Here is a 24,771-nt window from a genome sequence, read left to right as displayed (position 1 = left end):
GGGTGGCCTGGGGGGTAAGCTGGGGGCCTGGCACCATCAGCAGCGAGTGACCCGGCCCCAGCCCGCCCCACTCCACCCTGTCGGCTCCCAGCATCGCTCAGGGGAGGGGGAGGAAGCTGGAAAGGGGCGGGGTGGGGGCTTGGGGGAAGGGGTGGAATGGGGGCGGGGTGGAGCAGGGCAGGCTGGGGCCTGGTTACTCACTGCTGCTGGCACCAGGCCCCCCACTATCCCCAGGCCACCCTGGACCCCGCATCCCCCTGAAGCATGGGGCCCCCCACAGCATGGGGCCCGGGGTGGTTGCCCCGGTCCGTCCTATGGAGAGGACAGCCCAGAAATATAAGCCCAAGCATTGGTGGAGCCGGGCCCACGTTGCTGAACACTGGTGGCGCAGGGGCACTGCAGAGGCTTTTGCTGAAATGCATCAACTGTTTGCCACCCTAGTGTCGCAACCACGGGTGCAGACTTAACACGGACACGTAAACAACAGCCACAGGGGATCGGCAGGCTTTCTACCCACTGGGGCTGGAGCTCAGGTCTCTGTGCCTTGCGGAGCACTTGAATGGCATCAGTGATGCCCAAGCAGAGTGGGGATTTGCCACCCTGACACCTGGGAGTGGGGCTGGTGGGTTAGGAGGTGTGTGGGGCACGAGGGGGGGCCCGGAAATAATAGTTGGGACTCCTGGTTTCTATTTCTAATGTTGCCAGTGCTCATGATTTCACTGAGTTTCACACTAGCTGGTGGATTTTGTTAAAGCCCCAGCTCCTGGAGCCATGTTATTACATGAGAAGCTCAGCTTTCATTTAAGAAAAAGGTAAGTTTCCAGTCCTCACAGTTGCAGAGAAAAGCTGGGAAACATGACCCGAGTGCACCCTAAAAGCTCAGAAATGAGGAGGCAAATAAAAGGGCACATTTATTATTTAGAAATGTTCACTTGACGTTTAAGCCAATCCCAGGCCTGGGGGTGCCTGACTTATGGTTGAGAATACTTGGGCTGATACTAGGGATATCCCCGCCACTGGGAGTGAAGTGGGTTAAAACTAGGGTTGCTAACTTTCCAATTTCTGAAAACTGGACACCACTGCTCTGCCCCCGCCCCCTGAGGCCCCAAGGTCCCATCCAGCTGGGGGACTGCCGCAGTCTTCCCACCCCACCAGTTACCTACAGGGGCGGGGGGGGGGGCAGGAGAGGCTCTCTCCATAAGCCACTCACCCAGGTCACACAAGAAGTCTGTGAAGAAGCTGGGAATAGAACTCAGGAGTCCTGGCTCCCAGCTCCCCCAGCCCCCTGCTCTAAACAAAAAACACCATTCCCCTCTCTGAGCCAGGAATAGAGCTCAGGAGCCCTGAGTCCCTAACCCACTAGCCTCCACTCCCCTCCCAGAGCAGAGGATGGAACCAGTGGTGAGCTGGAGCCAGTTTGCACCGGTTCACGCGAACCGGTTGTTAAATTTTGAAGCTGGTTTAGAACCGGTTGTTAAAGGGGTGGGCAAACTCCGGCCCGCAGGCCACATCTGGGCCGCCTGATCTCTCACCCGGCGGTGCTCCGGGTCTTTGGCGGCACTTCGGTGGTGAGTCCTTCACTCGCTCTGTGTCTTTGGTTCTTGATTGGGCACTTAACATATCTCAAGAGCAACTGAAGTAACCAGTTCTTCAGCTTTTGGCAGCTCATCAGTGGATGGAACCCAGGAGTCCTGGCTCCTGGCTTCTACACACCCCACCGTGAGAGGCTCTTGGGGCCCCAGCTCCTGGGCTACCACAGCTGCGGCTGACGCAGTCTGGCTACAAAGTGCCAGAGCCTACCAACTTCTGCTGCCAGAGCGAGCGGGAGCCTGAGTTCTCAGGGAGTGGCACTGGTGGGCAACTGGGCTCCTACCTGGGTGGTGACTGTGCCATGTGCAGAGCTGGGATTGGCAGCCTGGCCTGGCACTTCAGGGGAAGTGGCCCCATGCAACGTGCCAAGCCCGGGCCCCTCTGCAGCCAGTGGGGGGTGAGTGGAGAGCGGCCAGGGGCTGCTCTCCAAATGGCTCCCCTCCTAACATCCATGCCCTGCAGGTAGCGGGTTGCCCCCTTCCTTCCCACTAGGGTCGCCAGGTTTGACGGTGCACCCAATAAGGCTCTATGGAAATATGCTTATGAACATATATATCTGACATAACTGTAATATGGTTTATGCTACATATGCCATGTAACATGTCTCTGTAAAGGTTATGATCTACTGAATCTATTCATCCTATTTGTATGCATGTGTCATTGTTGTATTCGAAGTTGTACTTGCTTGAATTCTAAGTAGACTTAGTAAAGCATTTGGTTGGCTTCTTGAGAAAGGAATGTGCAAGTGCCCAGTCAAGAAGCATTTAACGATCAATGGATGTTGGAAGATGCCAATCCACATAAGAAGTCTTCCTGGAGACATTCAAGATACCATGTGGGCAATGGCTGCTGCCTGTAAAAACTGAATCATGCATGGACATATGACTTGCCCAGGTGACTCCGAAACTCCATCCTGCAGCTGGACTTTGCATAGGAGAGGGGAGGGGGTCTCCTCCCACAAGAGAAAGTCTATTTAAGCCCATGGGAGACCCCTCCATTTTGTCTTCAGCTGGCTAAAGAGATAGCTTCTCCACCCCAAGGATACCTGAAAGAAACTGGAACAAAGGACAGTAACTACAGGGGGTGTGAGTGCTTTCTGGACCCAGACTAGAAGGAGACTAGTCTGTAAAAGGAAGCTTAATGGAATTCCTCTAAGGGTGAGGTTTTATCTGTATTCAGTTTTCTTAGACATAGACTTGCATGTTCTATTTTATTTCACTTGATAATTCATTTTGTTCTGTCTGCTATTACTTGGAACCACTTAAATCCTATTTTCTGTATTTAATAAAATCACTTTTTACTTATTAATTAACGTACAGTATATATTAATACCTGGCGGGGGAGCAGGGGGGACTGTGCATATCTCTCTATCAGTGTTATAGAGGGTGGACAATTTATGAGTTTACCCTGTATAAGCTTTATACAGGGTAAAATGGATTTATTTGGGGTTTGGACCCCATTGGGAGTTGAGCATCTGAGTGTTAAAGACAGGAACACTTCCCAAGCTGCTTTCAATTAAGCCAACAGCTGTTAGGGGATGTGGTTCAGACCTGGGTCTGGGTTTGCAGCAGGCTAGCGGGTCTGGCTCAAACCAGGCAGGGCACTGAATTCCTAAGCTGACAGGGCAGGAAAGAAGGAGCAACAGTAAACTTGGCACATCAATTGGCAGCTGCCAAGGGGTTTCTGTGATCCAACCCGTCACACCAGGCATCCGAGTTGCAACTGGAATGCCCAGTCAAAAAGGGACCCTGGCAGCTCTTGCCATTAAAAGTCTGGTCGGTGGTGCAGTGGGGCTAAGGCAGGTTCCCTAATTTCCCTGGCTCCACATGGCTCCCGGAAGCAGTTGCCAAATGTAGATCTGAAGAATGAAATTATTTCTTTTCTTTAATTACTATTATTAATAAGATTCCATATTGTAACTCAAACTCCATTTTGAAATGCTCACTCCATTTTGTAAACCCTGCTGTAACCTTATTAGTTTAGTTTAGATGTGTGAATGAGGTATGCATGGATAATGGAATCAACCTCCAGCCCCAGCCTGTCCTGATAAAGTTAAGTGCAAATACCAATGGCTGAAGATGCAGACAACAGCCCTAACAAAGTGAGAAGAGTCCACCCCAAAAGAAAAGAACAAAGGTGAAATTGAAACAAGATCAAAGTCAGGTCCCAGGCTGAAAGTCAGGTCTGCAATTGACAGGTGACCAATCACACAGAACCCAGAGACAGCATGACCCAGCAAGACCAAGACTCTTGATTCAAACTAAAGCCTACAAAAAGGATGGGTGAGATGGAAGATTTTGGGTAACGTTCTGCTGCCAGCATCAAATGGCATCGGTGCATGCCCAACAGAGACCCAGCCCTTCCTTGTGCCTGGCTTTCCTGGCCAGTTAGCCACCACAAGCTACAAACCGAAGCTGTGAAATCAAGCCACGGACTCAAGCTATGTTCAGGACTGGTAACTATACAGCAGCTGCAGAACATTTGGGGTGTGTGTGTGTGTATATAGGTATTAGACATTAGTTAGTGGTCATTAATCAAACTGTGCTATCATAACACACGTCTCCGAGGCCCCTGGGCGGGGTGGGGGTTGGAGGTCTCAGTGTGCTGCCCCCGCCACGAGTGCCATCTCTGCAGCTCCGAGGGGCCGGGAACTGCTGCCAATGGGAGTTGCAGTGGCTCTGCCTGCAGGTGAGGGCAGCGTGCGGAGGCCACTGGAGACCCCTGTGCCTAGGGGCTGCAGAGACATGCTGGCCACTTCTGGGAGCTGCCTGAAGGAAGCACCCCCTGCACCCCCTCCTGTGCCCCAAGCCCCTGCCCTGAGCCCTCTCCCACATCTCCTCCTGCACTCCAAACCCCTCAGCCCCAGCCTGGAGCCCCCTCCTGCTCCCGAACTCCTCCTCTCCAGCTCCACCCCACAGCCCACAGCCCTAGCCGGAGCCCTCCCCCCCCACCCATCATCCCTGGCCCCACCTCAGGGCCCATACCCCAAGCCCAGAGCCCCCTCCCCCACCCTAGAGACCGCAACCCCAGCTGGAGCCCTCCGCCCCTCCCGCACCCCACCGCCCTGTCCCAGCCCACCGACAGTCTAAAGTGGGCGAGGGTGGGGGAGAGGCGAAGTGAGTGGGGGGCGGGGTCTCAGGGAAGGGGGCGGGGCAAGGGGGTTTGGTTTTGTGCCATTAGAAAGCTGGCAGCCCGCGGCCTGTCTGCTGGCTCCAAACTGTGGGCCCCCCCCGCCCCAGCCCCGGCCCCGCCCCCGGCTGTGAGAGGCCCCCCCCCCAGCCGCCGTGGAGGCCCCCCCCCAGCCGCCGTGGAGGCCCTCCATCGCTCGGCGGGGAGGCTGATCGCGGCTACGCCGGTAACCGCACTTCGCGGCGAAAAACCAGGCACCGGCAACCCTAACTCCGGGCAGGGGCGGGGAGTCAGGCCACTGGGGCTCCGCGGCGGCCTCGGCCCCCCAGGCCTCTGCTCCCCGAGCCTACAGAGGAGGCGCTCTGGTTCGTCTCTATGGTGCTGGGGGAAGGGCGCTCTGGTTCGTCTCTATGGTGCTGGGGGAAGGGCGCTCTGGTTCGTCTCTATGGTGCTGCAGCTGCAGGGCCCCCAGGGAGGCGCGGCGCTCCGGCACGTCTCTATGGTGGCATCATCGGAGCGGCGCTCTGGCGGACACGTCTCTATGGTGCCGTGGGAGCGGCGCTCTGGCGGACACGTCTCTATGGTGCCGTGGGAGCGGCGCTCTGGCCATCTCAGTCAAGGCTCCTGTCTACAGAAAGCCGCGGCGGCCCCTCGGCTCTCCCAGCTCCCGGGAGCGCCCTGCCCCTCCTGGAACTACATCTCCCATCACACCGTGCGGCCCCGTTCTCGCGCGGTGCGTGAGGGGACGCCTGTGCTCGCGAGATTTCTGGCTCCTATCTTTCCCGTGATCCCTTGCGGGGCGGCGCTCAGCGGCAGCGTCTCCGCGGAGCTGGCTGAAGGTGAGTGGGTCCGCGCGTGCGCGTGGTGTCGTCATTACGTTCCGATGTGACGTCAACCCGTGAGGCTGGGCGGTCGCCGCGGTGATGCGGCTCTAGGGCTTAGCGCGGGAGTTGGACTGTGTTGCCATAACAATGCGCGATGACGTGTTCCCGCCACAAAATGGAGTCACAGGGTGACGTAAGCGCCGCTGCCGTGACGTGGGCAGGCACTGGCGGGGGGTGTCTGGCGATCACGTGGGGATTTGGGGGTAGGTGTGGGGAGGGGGCAGGGTTAGGCGGGTGTGGGGAGAGGCTGGGGAGAGGGGGCAGGGTTAGGCGGGGGGAGGGGGCGGGTGTGGGGAGAGGCTGGGGGGAGGGGGCAGGGTTAGGCGGGTGTGGGGAGAGGCTGGGGGGAGGGGGCGGGTGTGGGGAGAGCCTGGGGGAGGGGGCAGGGTTAGGCGGGGGGAGGGGGCGGGTGTGGGGAGAGCCTGGGGGAGGGGGCAGGGTTAGGCGGGTGTGGGGAGAGGCTGGGGGGAGGGGGCGGGTGTGGGGAGAGCCTGGGGGAGGGGGCAGGGTTAGGCGGGGGGAGGGGGCGGGTGTGGTGAGAGGCTGGGTTAGGCGGGGGGAGGGGGCAGGTGTGGTGAGAGGCTGGGGGGAGGGGGCAGGGTTAGGCTGGGGGGAGGGGGCAGGTGTGGTGAGAGGCTGGGGGGAGGGGGCAGGGTTAGGCTGGGGGGAGGGGGCGGGTGTGGGGAGAGGCTGGGGCAGGGTTAGGCTGGGGGGAGGGGGCGGGTGTGGGGAGAGGCTGGGGCAGGGGGCAGGGTTAGGCTGGGGGGAGGGGGCAGGTGTGGGGAGAGGCTCAGCTGAAACTAGGTTTATCCATTGTAAATGCCTGGTGATGAGGCGAGTTAGTAGTTGCGCTGGTAGAAGAATTACTCAGGATGCTGCCAGGGTGGGAAGGTGACTGGGAGTCATGGGCTGGAATGGAGAAAAGGGAAATTAAGGGTAAAATATCAAAGATAATCTTCCTAGTGTATCAGTGACAAGCATGTAAACCCATCTCCTAAGGCAGTGGTTCGCAACCTTTCCACACTACTGTTCCCCTTTCAGGAGTCTGATTTGTCTTGCGTACCCCCAAGTTTCACCTCACTTAAAAACGACTTGCTCACAAAATCAGACATAAAAATACTGAAGTGTCAGTGCACACTATTATTGAAAAATTGCTGACTTTCTCACTTTTACCATAATGTTATAAAATCAATTGGAATATAAATAATGTACTTACATTTCAGTGTGTAGTATATAGAGCAGTATAAGTAAGTCATATGAAATTTTAGTTTGTACTGACTTTGCTAGTGCTTTTTATGTAGCCTGTTGTAAAACTAGGCAAATCTCTAGATGAGTTGATGTACCTCCTGGAAGACCTATGTGTACCGCCAGGGCTAAGCATCCCCCTGGTTGAGAACCACTGTCCTAAGGGAAGGGACGGGAACCCCATTAGGACATTACAAACTAGCTGTGTAAATGGACTGTAGGGGACCATTGTGCCATGGCCCATGGAGGAGGACTGTAGCAAAACAGCAGTAAATTCTCTCTTTAGATCACGGTAATAGCTGGGAACAAGCTTTCAGCTCAGCTCTGTTGATATGTATGTCCAACTCGCTCCCTGCAGTGATAGTTCTGTTTCACTTGAAGTCAGGGCACGGGCTAAAGGAGCCTCAAAGTTGCACTGACTGCCAGACTGTGACTGCTAGTAGATACAGCCTTGTATTGCAAAGATCCTCAGTCTCACTGCTCTGGGACTTCTGTGAAAAACACATCCTGTGTTCAAGTCTCCTGAGGACAGACGCTTTCAGCTTGGATCAACCCTCATTGTCCAGCATCCCCCTATGCTTAACGAAATATGGAAACAACTCAAATTGGTGACGGAGCTAAAGCCTGGATGAGTTTGGGTGTCAGGCAGTAGCATAGGGAGGGGAAGTGCACTTTCTCTTTGTAGATTCAAGGGTTTAGTTGTTCTCATTGTGGTTCAACTGTGTCAATCAATGGAGCCATCCAATGGCCTAAGAAGTCTCTCCCTGTGCGTAGAGGGGGTTCTGCTGGAGCACAGTGGCTGGGGAGACCTGGAAGCCATCATGTGGGGGCAGAGCAGGGAAATGGGAGCAGAACCAAACCGTTGAGTACTTCTTTGTAAATAACTGCAAACCAAGAGAGTGCTGAAAGCCAGTTCTACTCAGATGGTCTAAGCCTGCTTCCCAGTGTCACCCTTTTTGACCTAAGTGGTTAGCTGATATCTGGGGACTTGTGGGTTGTTTCTGTTAAGAGCAATTGATGATGGAATCAGGCATTTCTTTGATGCAACCCTATTTATCTACAAAGAATATGCAAAGTCCTGTCTCCATGAACACAGCAGGAATCAAACAATAGGAGAGAGCTTCTTTGCTCATGGTTCTAAGCCCCTTTCCAGCTAGCACTCTGCCCAAGAGCTTTCTCTTATGCTCATGCTACAAATGCTTCTCTGTCTGTCTCTGGTGCTTCCCTGCTGCCTTCTCTGTGTGCCTCTGTGGTGTTTCTGGCTGCTTCTCTCCACATGCATGCACAGCTACATCATCCTTGCTCAGCTCCTTGCATATGGCCTGTGTTTTGGGTGGTGGCTCCTATTGTTTCAGCCATCTTATTCCATAAAGGAATTAATTGTTTCTTACATTTATCCTGAATGAAGGGCAGCTATTACGCCCACCCGCTTCAAGTGCCCACCCAGCCCCCAGCACAGCATTGGGCACTAGCTCTGGGCACTGTGGGATGGAAAGGCCCATCAACACCCCCACATCAAGAGGCTGTCACATGTATGCCTTGGAAATGTGTGTCCAGTTTTGGGCCCCACACTACAAGAAGGATGTGGAAAAATTGGAAAACATCCAGCGGAGGGCAACAAAAATGATTAGGGGAGTGGAACACATGACTTATGAGGAGAGGCTGAGGGAACTGGGATTGTTTAGTCTGCGGAAGAGAAGAATGAGGGGGGATTTGATAGCTGCTTTCAAGTACCTGAAAGGGGGTTCCAAAGAGGATGGCTCTAGACTGTTCTCAGTGGTAGCAGATGACAGAACAAGGAGTAATGGTCTCAAGTTGCAGTGGGGGAGATTTAGGTTGGATATTAGGAACAACTTTTTCACTAAGAGGGTGGTGAAACACTGGAATGCGTTACCTAGGGAGGTGGTGGAATGTCCTTCCTTAGAAGCTTTTAAGGTCAGGCTTGACAAAGCCCTGGCTGGGATGATTTAATTGGGGATTGGTCCTGCTTTGAGCAGGGGGTTGGACTAGATAACCTCCTGAGGTCCCTTCCAACCCTGATATTCTATGATAGTGCTTTCTGGGTGGATAAAGCAATGGTTTCCATGTATGTCTTTATGTGTGTGGGTTGAGGATCACCATTGCTTGTCTCACCTGTCATGGGTGGGTCAGGAGTGGTCCTTCCCCAGTAGTTCTGTGGGAGTGAAGAGAGGGTGTACAGTGGCCCCTGGGTCTCTCCTCTTCTGTGTTTCCTGCAGTGCTAATGTGGAGGCTGGACTCCATCCTGTCCTGCCTCCCTGTCATCTCCCTCCCTGAGCCAAACCTGACCCTGTCTGCTTGCCAGTCAGGAGGCCCCGCAGCACGAGGAGCCCAGCTCTGCTGTCTTTGTAAATAGAACAAGGGGCCAGCGGAGGGATTTCTCTGGTTTTGTTGCAAAGTTCCTGTGCAGTTTTCCTCTCCACACTCCAATGACCCCTCGAGCAAGCTCGGCCTCTTCCCTTCCTTTTGGCTTCTTCATGGGACTGGGATACACACATAGGGCTTCCCAGTGTAGGCTGGGCAGTGCCTCACTTGTTTCAGGTGAGAGTGTGGCTTACTGACGAGAGCTGAGGACTGGAAGTCAGGATGCCTGGGTTCCAAACTCAGCTCTGCTCTGATTTCCTGAGTAGTGCTGGCCAAGTAATTTCCTGTGCCTCAGTTTCCCCATCTGTAAATGGGGCATGATTCTCTTTGTGCCGCAGAGGTCCGAGTGCCTGATTCTGCTGTCATGCTGACTGTACGCTGCTGGAACTCCTGCGGTTACCCCCGATCCTCACCGGGGTGAGATCAGCACAGGCTCCTAGTCTGGTGCACTACTCCAGTTGCCAGGAAAGGTTGAGAACCACTGATCCAAATGAAAAAAGAACAGGAGGACTTGTGGCACCTTAGAGACTAACCAATTTATTTGACCATGAGCTTTCGTGGGCTACAGCCCACTTCATTGGATGCATAGAATGGAACATATAGTAAGAAGATATACACATACAGAGAACATGAAAAGGTGGAAGTAGCCATACCAACTGTAAGAGGCTAATTAATTAAGATGAGCTATTATTAGCAGGAGAAAAAAAACTTTTGCAGCGATAATCAAGATGGCCCATTTAGACAGTTGACAAGAAGGTGTGAGGATACTTAACATGCTCCAAATGAGCTTCCTTAACTGCTTCCTCTCTTACCAGCCGAGTAGAATCATAGAATATCAGGGTTGGAAGGGACCTCGGGAGGTCATCTAGTCCAACCCCCTGCTCAAAAGCAGGACCCATACACAATTAAATCATCCCAGCCAGGGCTTTGTCAAGCCTGACCTTAAAAACTTCTAAGGAGTACTGAGAATGGTTCTGCCTAGTAGGCTCAGAGACTCACCAAGAGCTGCCACAGCACTAATGGAGCTGGCGGAGGTGGTGGTGGTGGGGGTCTTTTATTAGAATTTGTGGCCCAATACATCTGGGGGTGCAGCAGAGGAGATGGGTGTGGAAGTCCCTCAGCCACTCCCAGTCACCAGTGTCTAACCGGCCTGATGGCACTTGGCATGAAACTTCTTGCCAGTCTTTGCCTGGGACTTCTTCCCCGACACTACCCCTAGGCTGCATAGCTTAGTTGGTCTCCGTAGTGCCCTCCTGTTCCTTGAATGCTCTAGAGAACCAGGAGGAACATGGATTTTAAAGCATCTGAAGGTGCTGAAGTTCAAAGCCTGTTTTCTCAGCTCAGATTCTGATCTGTGATTATGCAACATTTCCCAGCGAGTAGCTTTCCTGCAGGGTGCTGTGTCCTTCCAGCATGAGCCTGGGGTAAACGTTTCCCTTCAAAGCAGAGCATTTGGGCACAGATGAAGATGAAAGTGCAGAAAGCTCCACACACAGAGGTAGAAGAGAAAACAAGTGTTCAGTAAATGCTCCCGCCCCAGAAAAGTGGAACTAACCGCGTTTGCAATGTAAAGCAGGTGCTCTGCCCACTAGGCACTCGTGACAGCACTCCAGGATTAGCTACAGCAAGGCTCCTCTGCTGCCCAGGGAGAAAAATAACTGGAGAGGAGATTGGAGGTAACTGAGACCCATCAAAGATTCCTCCCTCATTACTATGGACATCCGGGGCGCACACAACAGTTCAGTTAAAGTGCAGGGTAAGCATGGGTCCAGAAGCCAGGACCTCCTGAGTCTGAGTCCCATCTCTGATACTCACTAGCTGCAAAGCCTGGGGAAAGTTACTGGGTAGGCTAACGATGGTCAAGCGCTTTGGAAATGGGACATTCTGTCAGCGTGCAGGGCCAGGCACTGGGAGGCATGCAGCTCTCGTGACTTCAGTGGGGAGCTGATAACCAGCCCCTCCAAAACTCAGGGGCTGAGTGCAGTTGTCATGCACATCAGACTTAACCCTTTATGTGCTAGGTAGTCAGAGTTGGAACACACGCAAACAATGGCTACTTTGTAAAGGTTTGGCAGGGGGCTGTAGTGTATGAATCAGGGAGGGTTTCTGGCAGCTTCGGATGAGGGGTGGGGCTCTTGTCTGGAGTGCTGCCATTCTGTACATCCTGTTCCCCCAGTCCTGCATTCTGTGCTGGTCCCCCTTTCTCAAACAAGATAGTGCAGTGATAGGAAGGGGATAGAGGTGGAGCTGAGGCTGGGAGAGATTGAAAAGACTGGGACATTTCAGTGTAGAGAGGAGGAGACAAAGAAATGACTGGATAGACACGTGAATCAGGGGCTCTCATTTATCACTGGCTGCACTACACGAACAAAAAGGGCCATTCAATGACGTTGAAAGGCAGCACATTTAAAACTCATTAAAGGAAGTAATTGGTGCATAATTCACCTGTAGAACTCTCAGCCACAGGATAGCACTAAGGCCAGGAATTGCTGAATTTTGAAACAAATGATGAGATGAGGGGAAATCCAGGTCTGCCGATTTGCAGTCTGCATTCCTGCTTCTTGCAGTGCTACCCTTCAGGGCTGTGGGTCTAGCTGAGTTGGTGGGCTGGGATAAAGGGACCCTGCTTTCACTGTTATCACTGACTGGAGAGGGACAGGCTATCTTTAAGCTGTACCAGAGGCTGCTGGGAACTGTAGTTTTCTCTCCCCTCCCCCATTGTGTACTGTGAAGCAGGCTAGGCAGCACTCACGTATGGTAGCATCCTCTGGGCAGCATGGACTACAAGTCCCAGTAGTGCTGAGCGGGCTGGGGAAGTTTGCAATAACAGGGGCTCTGTGAATTCAATACAGAGCCTGGGCTTAGCTGAACTCTTTCCCTAAGATGGCTGGAGGGAGGTGGGATGAAAGCGTTGGTCAAGTCTCTCTCTGAGCAGCTTCTCAGCCTTTGTGTTGTGCCTCTCTCCTGTTCCCAGCCCCCGTTTATTAGCGCTACTTGCTGTCAGTGCAGGGATCTGCAGCAGCCACTCGAAGAAGCTGTGAGAAGAGACGATTCGAGTTGCCAATCCTAGTAAAAGGTGAAGGGACAGGATCTCGTCCTCACATCCTCCACACAGGATCCACGTCATCTTCCACCGAGTCCTCTCCGATGGGAAAGTGCCTGCAGGGGGTGCTGCCCAGGTAGGCTGCAGCTGGGGGACTGCAGGGTGCCACAGGCTTGCCTGTCTGCTTGCTTTCTTGTGCGCACACATTGCGGACAGGAAGGGGTTAATTCTGATCTCTATTTCCTCCCCCTCCCCCCATCACAGAAGAGAGGCAGATGGTGCTATGGTGGGCAGGGGCAGCCTTTGATTCCTTGTTGCTCTGTGAGGGTTTTGTGGTGGTGTCTGGGGGAGTTGGAGACCTAACAATGTGTCACCCCATTTCTTGTTATTTTGTGCCCTCATTTACACTCCTGGCTGAGCTCCCTGCCCCTTGGGGACAGTAACTGGGCTGCTGTAATAGACCGAGAACTTGGATTCCATGGGCTGTTCACCCTGCTGAGCCTGAGCAGTGTCTAGACCATGTCCGTATGCCTGGCACGCTTCTGGGGTACCAACCCCGTCTGGTACCCCCTCCTGGAGGTGTGGAACCCTGCGGGCCAGTTGCCCTAGGCCCCAAGACCAGTGCTGTTCCCTAAGGCTTCCCAGTATTTAAGCTCTGTCTGCCCGGGCACTCTGGTTTACAGGTTAACCCTGGAGGGACTTTGTTACAGTTAAAGCAAGTAACACAGACATTGCAAAAGTATTTCTGAATTACACATACCTCACTCATACCCAGAGCACAAGGGATATACAGAGCTATGGAGAAGTACCAAACCACTGCATGCAAGAGCCTGCCTCAGTTTCCTCACCTTTCCTGAGAGTCACTGTCCTCCTGGGAGTCCAGGATCCTTCTGTGCCCCCTCTCCTGTTGCCCAGCTTTCTCTTTGGTTCTGGGTTCCATTAGCTAGGGACCTTAGCAACAGTAAGGAATACAGCTTGACTGTTTTCCTGGGAGGCAGAATATGGTGTATCCCCGATTCACGGATGGGGAAACTGAGGCGCAGCAGAGGAAGTGACTTGTGCACGGTCACACAGTGAATCAGTGGCAGAGCTGGGCGTAGAATGCCAAGTCCCCTGCTCCAGCCGCTTCTCCCCCGTGTGCGATGCTGCCAGTCAGCAGTTTGTTCACGGGCGTGTCCCCTGTCCATTCCCACCCCAGCTATCCCAAGCTCCTTCCTCCAGACAGAGCCTTCTGATCTCTGTCATGTCACCTGTTGCACGGTGAGGTAGGCAGGAGCCGTGGTCCCACCAGCCAGCCACCAATATTGTACTCAGCCATGTCGCCCGGTACGAGTGCCTGGCACACCCAGCCTGTTCTCCTGTTTCGGCCAGCACACAATGGCCTTGCCCAGTAGACTGGGGTGGGTGACGGCTGTGCTGCTGCAGCAGCAGTGCTAAGTGGGGGCAGCTTCTTGTTGCAGGTGCCGGTGACGTCTGAGGACGGCAGGGTCTGTTTCTCCCCGGTGAAGTGGGCGGTGTTAGTGGAGTGGCAGAGGGAGCTGTGCGAGCTGGTCACCTCGCTGGGTGAGGACTGTGTCTGGTGCACAAGTTAGAGGTGAGATGCCAGGCAGTAAAAGGGGAACATGTGAGGGGCTGGAGAGTGCTGATGTAAAAATAACTCTTTGGGCGGGGCTCAGCTGTCTCACTGTTTGAGGAGCTGTTACCTTCTCCTCCAAATCTCTTTGCAAGAGTCTGCTTCCTGAAACCAGAGCTGGTACTGCTGATGCATGGGACAAAGCTCTTCCCTCCAGCCCCTAGACGACAGTGTCACTAAACTCACTGCCCGCCTCACTCTCTCTTTCAGAAGAGAAGCAAGACCAGCCTGTGCTCTCCCAGCAGGATCTGGGAGCCAGGAGCGGAGGGAAACTGTACTGGGGCTGCCAGGAGCCAGGCTCTGGACTTCCTAGTGGCTTCACTTTGCAGCCCTCCCTGGCAGGGCAGAGGGCTGCTCCCTGGCTGCAGTGGGTGGCTCTGGGTGTGACCGTGAGGGGTGCTGGAGAGGCTCACTCTCTTTGTGATGTACATGGCTGGTTGGTGGGGCAGCAGGAGCACCCTGCCCCCTCCTCATTCTTCCCTCCCCTCCTCAGGGGCCTCAGTGCAAGCAGCTCCACGGGGAAGAGCGATCAGGCTGGGCCCCTGGTGGAGCGCAGGCTCAGGTGTTGCCTGTTGCAGGGTCTGAGAGCCCCACACAAGGCAGCTGGCCCTGCGGCTGGGTGTAGCCATGTCTGAAGAGTCGCACCCATCAAAGGAGGGGGCCGGATGGCACCGCGAACTGGAGATGGGCTGTGGAACCTTTTCTCGCGGCGCCACCAATTCAAATCCAGGTCAGTGCTGCTCCAAAGTCATTGCCATCTGAGCCTCTTTGGAGACCCTCATGAAATTATTTGGAGGGCCTGGGTCCACTTTCTTAGGGCACCTCCTAAAATCCACCCCCAGCCTGGCCCTGTTGCTGTCCATCTTGCATGGCACACTGGCGGTTGAGTGGGCAGTGGAGACTTATTCCTCCCCGCCCCCATGGGCGCTAGAGGTGCTGGGTATGATTATGCCATTTTCTATTCTCCACTGTCTGACCGTAGCTGTGCTCTAAACAGCCATGTCCCTCCACCCAGCGCCAGCTAGCAGTGCAGCGGGGCCAGAGTCGGTGTGATGCTGAAGGCCCTGGTCCTGTTGACTTCAGTGCGGGCAGCAGTGGTCGAGCACCTGCTAACAGGAATATTTTCCCCCCCGAACCAGGCCACCCAGCTCTCAAACCTGATCTCTTGTTCCGGATTGAACGAGGGGAACCCCCAGGTGTTGGGGTTCAGCTGGTCTCTGGTGGCTTAGAGCGTCCGCCAGATCCCTGCGCAGGTGAGTGCTCAGCACAACAGCTAGTTAGCAGCACGCGAGGTCGAGAGAAGCAGATGAAACTGCCATTGGCGTAATCCTTTCATGTCTTTACTCACTTAGTTCAGATTAAATAGAATTTGCTAGAGTTTCAGGGGACGCGTCCATCGTGGTTTTGCACCAGTACTAAATGACATCTGGCTGTCGCCCCTCCCTTTCGATTGAGCGGTTCAGGGAGGATTAGTGGACAAGGCAAAGGACAAGTTTAGGCTCCCGGTTTCTAATCCCAGCTCTGCCACTCTGACCCACTGTGCAAATTTGGGTCAGGCCACTTAACCTTCCTGGACCTCAGTTTTTCCCTCAGTACAGTATGGCTAGTGATCCAGATTTTCCTCCCAGGAGACAGGCTGGAGATGTGATTCATTAACACATGTTACAGGCTTTGAGAGTCTGGGTTGAAAGACACCAAAAAAGAACAAAGTATTTTTATGAACATTTGGAAGATACGTTGAAAGCTCACTGTTTTCCTGGCCAGATGTGCTCTCCTCTGTCTGCCAGTCACCCCCAGGACAGTGGAGAGGAAAAGGAGGGCTAGCCAGGGAGCTTGATGGTGTGTTGATTGTATTGTCCGGTATCTTTAATTCCACATTTGGCAGTAGAGGCTTAGAATAAAGAAAAAGGTTCCCCTGGGACTCAGGTTAATTATATGATTTGTGAAGTAGCATATGCATCGTCTCCAGCACAGTGGTGTTGTCACTGGATGTGCCTAACCATACATGGTGACATCCTCTATCCCCTCAACCAGGCTATGGATTTTTCAAGCCCGATGGTTTATTCCATATTGAGCAATGGGAGGAGCGATATATCGAGGCTCAGCAGAAACTGGAGGAGAGCAAGATCCCCGGAAGTGCCTGCGTAGGTGAGTGAGAGCAGCAATTTGTTCTGCTCTGGGCTCCCCTTCCAGCGGAGGCTGAGATCAGCACAGGGAGTGGTTTGCTGGACCTGTTGTCTCAAGGGGCTGCAGTTCCATAGCAAAGATGAGGACAGCAGCAGTCTGCTCTGCTTTATGCCAGTTAGCTGCGTCCTCTGCTGTTCTTGCAGGCTGCCAGTGCAGCCTCAGCTGGGTACAGTCTGGGTCCAGCCTTATGAGCTGCTCATTTCTGTAGAGTTTTACGAATGGCAAGGAAAGCCCATGAGTTAATGCCTTCACTTTCTCTTTGCAATCCAGCAGAGCATGGGGGTGTGAACACAGTGGAGCAGGAAGAGAACTCTGAGAGCTTTGCTGCAGACTTAGAGCTGTCCCCTGTGGTCTGTGACCTTTCTGATGGCTCGTTTCACAGTCGGCAGCTGGTGTCCAAGAGTCAGCAGAGAAACCAGACCAGGATCAAGATGGAGGAATCAGCCGGCTTCAGCAAGTGTTCAGATGCCGTCGTATGCCAGCTAGGGGCTGGGCCTTTCCAGTGTGCTGAGTGCGGAAAACGCTTCCGCCAGAAGCAGAGCCTCATCACGCATGAGAGAATCCACACAGGAGAGAAGCCCTACAGGTGTCCAGACTGCGGGAAGAGCTTCAGCCAGAAGCCCAACCTCCTGACTCACCGGCGGATCCACACCGGGGAGCGGCCCTTCTCCTGCACGCAGTGTGGGAAGAGCTTCAGCCAGAAGGCCAATCTCATTGCCCACCAGAGAACCCACGCAGGGGAGAAGCCGCCGCTGTGGGGTGGGCTTGGGGGGAAGCCAAAGTCCCCAGCACGCCAGGGAGACCATGAGGAAAAGCGGCCGTTCGTATGCCCCGAGTGCGGGAAAAGTTTCACGCAGAAACCCAACTTGGTGACTCACTACCGGACCCACACGGGCGAGCGGCCCTTCAGCTGTGCCCAGTGCGGGAAAAGCTTCAATCAGAAGACCAACCTGGTGACTCACTACAGGACCCACACTGGGGAGCGGCCCTACGCCTGCCCCCAGTGCGGGAAGCGCTTCACCCAGAAGACCAACCTGGTGACTCACCAGAGCACCCACACGGATGTGCGACCCTACCCGTGTGGGGAGTGCCAGAAGTGCTTCAAGGACAAGGTGTCCCTGAAAGCGCACCAGAGAACCCACAGCCTGAGCCAGCCCAGACCCTGTGGGAATCCAGAGCCAATCCCACTCCACGGTCCCCCCGCCATGCCGCTCCAGCCCGCAGGCGCTGAGCAGGAGAGTCAGCGCAATCCTGCTCAGCCGGTGCTAGCCCAGAAGATCCCCGGAAGCCAGGCACCATGTATGTGCACTGACTGCGGTAGCAGCTTCCCGCAGAAACAGCATATCCCACTGCCCCAGCAAACCCCCTCAGCAGAGCAGCCCTTCCTGTGCATGCAGTGTGGGGAAAGCTGCCCACAGGCGGCTCTTCTGAAGCACCAGCCCAGCCATGCCAGGGAGAGGCCCTGTGAGAGCGCCCAGTATGGGAGAGGCCTCAGCCTGAACCAACATCTCCTCAGACACCTGGAACCCTGCCTGAGCCCTGGTGACGCGGCGCACGCGGTCCCCGGGGCAGAGCGGCCCTTCATCTGTAACCATTGCGGAAGCAGCTTTAGCTTTTGGCCGGCTCTCATTGCCCATCAGAGCAGCCATGCAGGATGGCAGCCGTATCAGCTTCCTGAACGTGGGAAAGGCCTCAGGCCCCGGCTGTCCCTGCCAGCCCAGCAGGATGCGCAGGTGCGGGAGACAGCCTGGACGTGCCCCGAGTGCAGGCAGAGCTTCAGCCAGCACAGCCAGCTGGCAAAGCACCAGGAAAGCCACGGGGGCGACAGGCCCCATCGGTGTGACGTGTGCGGGAAGAGCTTTGGCTTGAAAGCCAACCTGATGACACACCAGCGGCTCCACACGGGCGAGCGGCCCTTTGCCTGCAGCCAGTGCGGGCGGCGCTTCAACCAGAAGGGGAACCTGGTGACTCACTACCGGACCCACACGGGTGAGCGGCCTTTCTCCTGCCCCCAGTGCGGCAAGAGCTTCAGCCAGAAGCCCAACCTCCTTGCCCACCAGAGAACCCATATGGGGCGGCGGCCCTTCGCCTGTGCCCAGTGCCCCAAACGCTTCAAGGGCAAGATGTCCCTGAAGATCCACCAGCGTGTCCACATAGGGGAGAGACCTCCCGCAAGGCCGCTGAGCGTGGATCTGATGGAGGCCCACGCTGGGAAGAGGTACTGTTCCCACTCCCCCTGTGGGAAACCCTTCAAGGAGCACATAGCCCTGCAGCTCCCCCAGCGAGTGCCCGGTGGGGAGCGGCCGTACGCCTGCCCGGAGTGTGGGAAATGCTTCCGGCAGAAGGTCACGCTGGTCACGCACCTCCGGACCCACACTGGAGAGCGGCCGTTCCAGTGTACCCAGTGTGGGAGGAGCTTCAGCCAGAAGCCCAACCTCCTCACGCACCAGCGGACGCACACTGGCGAGCGGCCCTTCGCCTGCACCGTGTGCGGGAAGGGCTTCAGCTGGAAGCCCAACCTGGTGACCCATTACCGCACCCACACCGGGGAGCGGCCCTATAGCTGCTCCGACTGCGGGAAGACCTTCAGCCAGAAGCCCAATCTCCTCACTCACCGCAGAACCCACTCCCAGCAGAGACCGTATGCTTCCCCCAGTGCCACGCAAGCTTCCCCCACGGACACCCCTTCACCCTGCGCCGCTGTGGGGACTGGCCCCACGTGCACTTGGCCCGCAGAGGGGGCCTCGGCCACTGCGTCTCCCACGGCAGGGAGCTCCTGAAGCCAAGCAAGCAGAGATGTGGTGTCCGTGCAGCGGGGGTGGCAGGAGCTTGGAAGATCTGTGAGCGAACCCGAGAGCGCCCGCCCCCGGTGTGAGCCAGAGCGAGTAGAGCGTGCACCTGGTTGGCGAGCTGTACAGTGACTGGATCTGGGAACGTGGGGCTAACCAGTGCTGCTGTCGCACCCACGACACCAGACACGGACAGGGGAACGTTACAGCCAGAAGCCAGATCTGACTTCATTCTACACACACCGAACTTCAGAGAGGGCACAGCTCCTGACAGCGGGCAAGCCGGCTGGTTGATCAGCACGCACTGCTGCAGGGTGCGAGGAGACGCCAAGTACTGCTGTGAGCAGAACGAGGGGAGGGCGCAGCAAGCTGGCAGGCCTGGGACCCTGTGGCGAGTGTCCTGGGAAACCCAAACCCTGCAAGAGACTCCCTGGGAGGGAACGGCCCATGGAGCTCTACGCTGTGGCCTCCCTGGAGCTAAACGTGGGGTGTGGGCGGCTCTTGGAAGCTGTGATCCAAACAGAGGTGGAGCCTGGCTAGCCTGGGCGTAAGTTGTACCGAGGGTATTGCTGGGCTCTGGATCCCCCCCCAGAGCCATCTGCAGGGAAGTGAAAGGCCACCTGGGGCTGCAAGCTCCAGCCCCTGTAGAAACAGTTACAGCGTCCCTTTTATTTTCGTGCCTTCCCCCCAGAGTGTCTGCACTTCATGGGGGTCGGTGGGCAGGAGGCCCAGCCCCAGCCCCAGAGAAGGCTGCGGTTGGTCTGAAAGCAGTGGGGGCCCCACGAGGACGAGGTGCCCTTCCTGGGGAGCAGGAAGGAGAAGCTGGGCACTGATGCCCTGGTGGAGGAGGACTGCGTGCTGGGGCAGAGCTCCGCTCGATGGCGTTGATAACTGTAACACGATAACTACGCAGCACTGCTGCCCGTCAGGTCAGAGCTGAAAACCGGAAGGGACAGCCGGGCGACACGGGGAGCCCTGGTACCTGGTTAGCTGAGCCCCCAGCCTCAGCCAGGTGTGTAACTAGCTCCACGGCAGAGAACAGAGCCATGAATAGGTTCCAGCATGATCTCCCAGCTACGCTCGTCCCGTCGTCCCAGCAAGAATGTGGCGACACCATGAATGACGTATGTCTCAGGAAGAAAAGAAATACTAATGGCGGGAGGACTGTGTGGGGGGTGGGGCACACACAGAACCCCAGGCAGATTGTGGAGGGCAGAATGGGGGGCACACAGAGCCTCTAGCATGAGGCTGTGGGTTGCAGCAGGGAGCCCCTGTACTAGAGGGGGAGGGAGGGTGGCACCCGGGGAGCTTGGGGGAATGGAGGGACCCCTGGTGTGTGTGCTGAGCTTGGCCTGCAGAAGTGACAGTGCGTGTGGTGACCCTCTCGTAAGTCTCTTACATGAAAACGCAGCTAGCAGTCCCCAGGTTGTTATAGCTAAGGGGGTATCCCCTGGGTAGGTCGGTCACTCAGCAATGGGCCAGGCTCTGACAGCTGCCCCCAAAGCCGACCCCAGGGCTGTGCAGTCCCAGGCAGCAGTGGACGTCTGGCTCTCAGGCCTCCCCAGGATCCCTTGTGCTGGCAGCGAAGGCATTGCCTGTCTGTGGATTGCTGCTGCAGGGTGTGGGCGGGACTGAAGCTGCAGATGAGTGAGCAGAGGTGGGGAGGGGACAGCCTGGCCTGTGGGCGTGGCTGGTTGAACAGGGTCGAATGAGGGGAAGGAAGAAGCCAGGGCTGCTTGGGGCAGGGGGTACCAAATCCCGTCTTCACTTAGTGACAGTGAGGTGGGGCCTGTGCTGCGCCATCTCTGCCCGGGCACCAGCCCCTGCTGTCACAAGCACAGGGCTCTGCTTTTCCCACGGGCTGGGGCAGGAGGTTGGGACAGGCTGTGGGAAAGGAGCCCTTTGTGTGACCATCTCAGACCGGTTCCCGCCAGTCATTGCCAGCCTGGGTCCTGTTGGACAGTCCCAGCACGCAGGCAGAATGGGCCACTGGCCCTGGCCTCCCCTGAGCCCCAGAGGTGATCTTCTGGGGCAGGGTTGGGAGATGTGCGTGCGTACATGTGAAGCTTGCAGGGCCCTGCCGTATCTGCTGACTGGTTCACAGGGCTGCTAGGCCAGCGCCTTTCTCCCGCACTGACCTTACATAGCTCCCCAGGAGCGCTGGGGGAAGAGGTGGCTACGGAACCCACTGGGGCTTTTCTCTCCTTGTGTTTTGCTACCTGACCACGCTCTGTCTCAGTGCTGACATCTCCCGAAGCTTTGGGGCCCCTCCCAGCAGCAGCTGCTGGCTAGGGTGAGAGTGGGCACTTGGATGGGAACAAACGAGCGTGTGTTGCTTCCTTTTGTTCTTGTCTAGCATCTGTAAGTCCCCCCAGCATGCCAGAGAGGCACCGCTGTGCAGCAGGGCCCATGGAGCACGGTGCTAAGGAGGGGTCACTGCCCCAGGTGGTGGGTAGTGAAAGGCTGCACGCACCCCACAAACAGGATGAGTTGGTAGGGGACTGGGGTGCTTTCACCTTAAAGTACATTTGTGCAAAAGCTGAGAGCCGTGCGCACCCCGTCCCTGCAGCCATCTCCCCGCTCTTCTCTTGCTTGTGGGCATGGAGCCACTTTGTTCCCAGCCACTGAGCCGCACCGGTGAGGACCGCGTCCTGCTCTGGATGTTGGTTAGTGCTGGGCGTGACACAGACTTTTGCCTTCAGAAGAAGTTCTTCAGGGCGGGCACTCTTCCTGCACCAGGGCTCTTGGTGCTATGCTAGTACCCACGATAACTGTGTGTGTTTGTACTTGCTGCAGGCCGTGGGCACTCACTAGGTTATAGCAGTAGGAATGGGCGTTTCAGCCCTCTGTGGTTGGTAATCTAGGCCTGCCCTGTCCCACGACAGGCCCTGATGTGCTGCCATTGTCTGCCACTGCGCAAGGTGTGCGTTTCCAATGTGCCAGGGAGCCCATGGACCGGAGGTGGCATGTCAGTTCCTTGGGGGTCAGCACAGCGCTTCCCCACTGAGGTAGGCAGGCAGAGCCTGGAGGAGCGGTAAGGACTGAGCGTTACTCGCTGATCAGGCTCCTGGCTTAGAACACACCTGACTAGGCAGCCAGCTGGATGGGACTGGGAGGGGCAGGAGGCTGCTGGATAGGGCGGGATGGCACAGTTGCTCAGCATGGTTGGGGACCATTTCGCTAGCATGAGGTCAAACCTGCTGCATACCTGCAGCCCTCTCATCACCATCTCGTGCTGCTGCTGTGTGTTCATGGCATGGCCCTGGTGGGAAATGCCCCTGTCACCATCCCTGTTAACCCAGCCCCGCGCTCCTGCCGTCTTTAATGCCTGGCGAGTCTATTTCTGCCCAGTATGTTCATTTAAAATAAAAGCTTTGGGGCAGCAGGTGAGTTCTGTGTTTGTGGAAATGCCTGTCTGGGTTCGGGGGCTGCTGGGGAACAAGGCACAGCGGCAGAGGGGATTGGGTTGCAGCCTCTCGCTTCTAGGCTGCCAGGCTGAATTCAGGCCAGGCCAGCAGTAACTGCAAACCTTTGCTCTTGGGTGGCTGTTCAGAGGCCTGTGAGAGGCAGGTGTCCATAGAGCTCCTAGCTCTCCTCGGTGCTCAGCTTAACTTCTGTGTATTGGCATCTGTGGGTCTTTCCGAGCAGTGGGGCAAGGAGGTTGGAGCTCCTGGACACCCTGCAGCGTTAGGCCCATTGACCTGATCCTCAGACACAACATGTAGGGACTTGTTTGATGTGAACAAACACTCGTCCTCCTCGTGCAGTGTTCATGGTGATGCCAGGACAGTGAACTATCCCAGGGCGATTGAAGCTCTGCAGTTGGCTGGAGAAGCACGGCTGGTTGGCTGAGTGCTGCTCCTGGGGCTGGGATGAACGTGTCCTAGTCAGCTCGGCAGAGACACTGTTTAAGTGATTGAAAGTGTGGCCGAGTCTGGTGCATTGGCGTGGCTGGGGAAGGAAAGGGGGGAGCTGCAAACTCCCTGTGGATCAGCCTCTTGCACTGCTGTAAAGTAGCCTAGCTACCTCCTAAATGCAGCAGGGTTAGCGTGCAGTGTGGTGGCGGGGGTGCAGTGCGCTTGCTCCAAAGCTGCTACCTCCCTTGCTCTCAGGTGCCTCTCGTTCAGTTATTCTCTTCCCATGTTTTACACCTGCATAACTCCTGTTCTGTTTGCTGGTCCTCACTGGAAATTGCAACTGCTCCCCACGTAGTATTCTCTGAACACATCTGCTCAATGTGCAGCAACAGTCAGAAAAGTTAACAATGTTAGGAGCCATTAGGAAGGGGATAGGTAACAAGACAGAAAATATCATATCGCCTCTATATAAATCCATGGTACGTCCACATCTTGAATACTGCAGGCAAATGTAGGCACCCCATCTCAAAAGAGATATTGGAAAAGGAACAGAGAAGATCAACACAAATGATGAGGGGGATGGAACAGGTTCTGTATGAGGAGAGAATAATAAAACTGGAACTGTTCAGTTTGGAAAAGAGACGACTAAGGGGGGATATGTTAGAGGTCTATAAAATTTTCACTGGTGTGGAGAAACACAACACAAGAACTAGGGGGTCACCAAATGAAATTATTAGGTAGATTTAAAACAAATACAAGGAAATATTTCTTCACACAACACACAGTCAACCTGTGGAACTCCTTGCAGAGGATGTTGTGAAGGCCAAGACTATAACGGGGTTCAAAAAAGAACTAGACAAATTCATGGATGATAGGTCCATCAATGGCTATTAGCCAGAATGGGCAGAGATGGTGCCAGAAGCTGCGAACAGGTGTCAGAGGGTTGCTAACCCTCCCGGTTTTACCGGGAGTCTCCTGGAATCGGGCCCTATCTCCCAGAGGCTACTGACTCCAAACTAAGAGATTTTTAGGCTGCCAAAAGTCTGGCGATGCAACGGGGCTAAGGCAGGTTTCTTGCCTGCCCTGGCTCTGCGCCACTCCTGGAAGTGGCTGGCACATCTCTGTGGCCCCTGTGGGGAGGGGGCAGAGGGTCTCTGTGTGCTGCCGGTGCCCCGAGCGGAAAGTGTGGCCAATGGGAGCTGGAGGGGTGGTGTTTGCGGTGCAGGCAGAGTGTGGAGCCCCCACCCCCAGGGGCTGTAGAGACACGCTGGCCGCTTCTGGGAGCGGCGTGGGGCCTGGGCAGGCAGGGAGCCTGCCTTAGCCCCGCTGCACTGCCGACCGGGAGCCGTCCCAGGTAAGCACCTCTCAGCTGGAGCGTGCACCCCCAACTCCCTTCTGCACCCCAATCCCCTGCCCTAGCCCTGAGCCCGCTCCAGCAGCCAAAATCCCTCCCAGAGCTTGCATCCCGCACCATCTCCTGCACCCCAACCCCCTGGCCCAGGCTCAGTCCGGAGCCCTTCTCACACACTCCGAACCTCTAAGCCCCTGCCCAGAGACTGCACCCCCTGCTATACACCAACTCCCTATCCCAGCCTGCTAAAATTAAGCGAGGGTAGGGGAGAGTGAGCAACGGATGGAGTGTGCAGGGTGGGGCCTCAGAGAAGGGGTGGGGCAAGGGCATTTGGGTTTCTGTGATTACACAGTTGGCAACCCTAGTGACGGGATGGATTCACTTGATGATTCCCTGTTCTGTTCATTCCCTCTGGGGCACCTGGCACTGGCCACTGTCGAAGACAGGACACTGGGCAAGGTGGGCCTTTGGTCTGACCCAGTGTGGCCATTCTGATGTTCCTAGGAGGCTATTAAGAAGATTGCTAGCCCTGCTTCCCGAGACACCACAGGTAGTAGCTTTGCCCAGCCCAGCACATTGCCAGTTCTCATACCTTTGATTAGTCTTTCAGCCAGGTCCAGCCCACGTGCCACTTAGGGTTGCCAGGAGTTTGATTTTCAACTGGAACCCCTGGGTGAAAAG

The 24,771-nt window shown here is 55.7% G+C and overlaps 1 protein-coding gene across 5 annotated transcripts; it reads left to right on the top strand.

The window, feature by feature from the left end:
• The first annotated feature begins 5,625 nt into the window (after positions 1-5,625).
• LOC311515915 (uncharacterized protein) lies at positions 5,626-24,372 on the top strand. 5 transcript variants are annotated; one of them, XM_084619415.1, is made up of 7 exons: positions 5,626-5,736; positions 12,205-12,409; positions 13,734-13,867; positions 14,400-14,636; positions 15,046-15,159; positions 15,941-16,054; positions 16,364-24,372. In XM_084619415.1, the coding sequence occupies exons 4-7, from the start codon at positions 14,534-14,536 to the stop codon at positions 18,871-18,873; spliced, it is 2,841 nt and encodes a 946-aa protein (XP_084475541.1). In that variant the 5' UTR covers positions 5,626-5,736; positions 12,205-12,409; positions 13,734-13,867; positions 14,400-14,533; the 3' UTR covers positions 18,874-24,372. The 5 variants fall into 5 exon arrangements, with proteins under 5 accessions (XP_084475541.1, XP_084475542.1, XP_084475544.1 ...); XM_084619416.1 differs by lacking the exon at positions 5,626-5,736 and adding an exon at positions 10,325-10,906; XM_084619418.1 differs by lacking the exon at positions 5,626-5,736 and having other exon boundaries at positions 10,929-12,409; positions 13,734-13,836; positions 14,485-14,636.
• The last annotated feature ends 399 nt before the right edge of the window (positions 24,373-24,771 follow it).

Source organism: Lepidochelys olivacea (genome assembly GCF_965140295.1).
Source record: "Lepidochelys olivacea isolate rLepOli2 genome assembly, chromosome: 2".
Taxonomy (NCBI): Eukaryota; Metazoa; Chordata; order Testudines; family Cheloniidae; genus Lepidochelys; species Lepidochelys olivacea.
The sequence above is the reverse complement of the archived record's forward strand: the minus strand, read 5'-3'. Positions and strand labels throughout refer to the sequence as shown.

Excerpts from the sequence above, each read along its gene's own strand:
- LOC311515915 (XM_084619415.1), top strand. The coding sequence starts at position 14,534 with ATGTCTGAAGAGTCGCACCCATCAAAGGAGGGGGCCGGATGGCACCGC. Across the intron at positions 15,160-15,940 it reads TCCGCCAGATCCCTGCGCAG|GCTATGGATTTTTCAAGCCC; the intron begins GTGAGTGCTCAG and ends CCCCTCAACCAG. Across the intron at positions 16,055-16,363 it reads CCCCGGAAGTGCCTGCGTAG|CAGAGCATGGGGGTGTGAAC; the intron begins GTGAGTGAGAGC and ends TTTGCAATCCAG.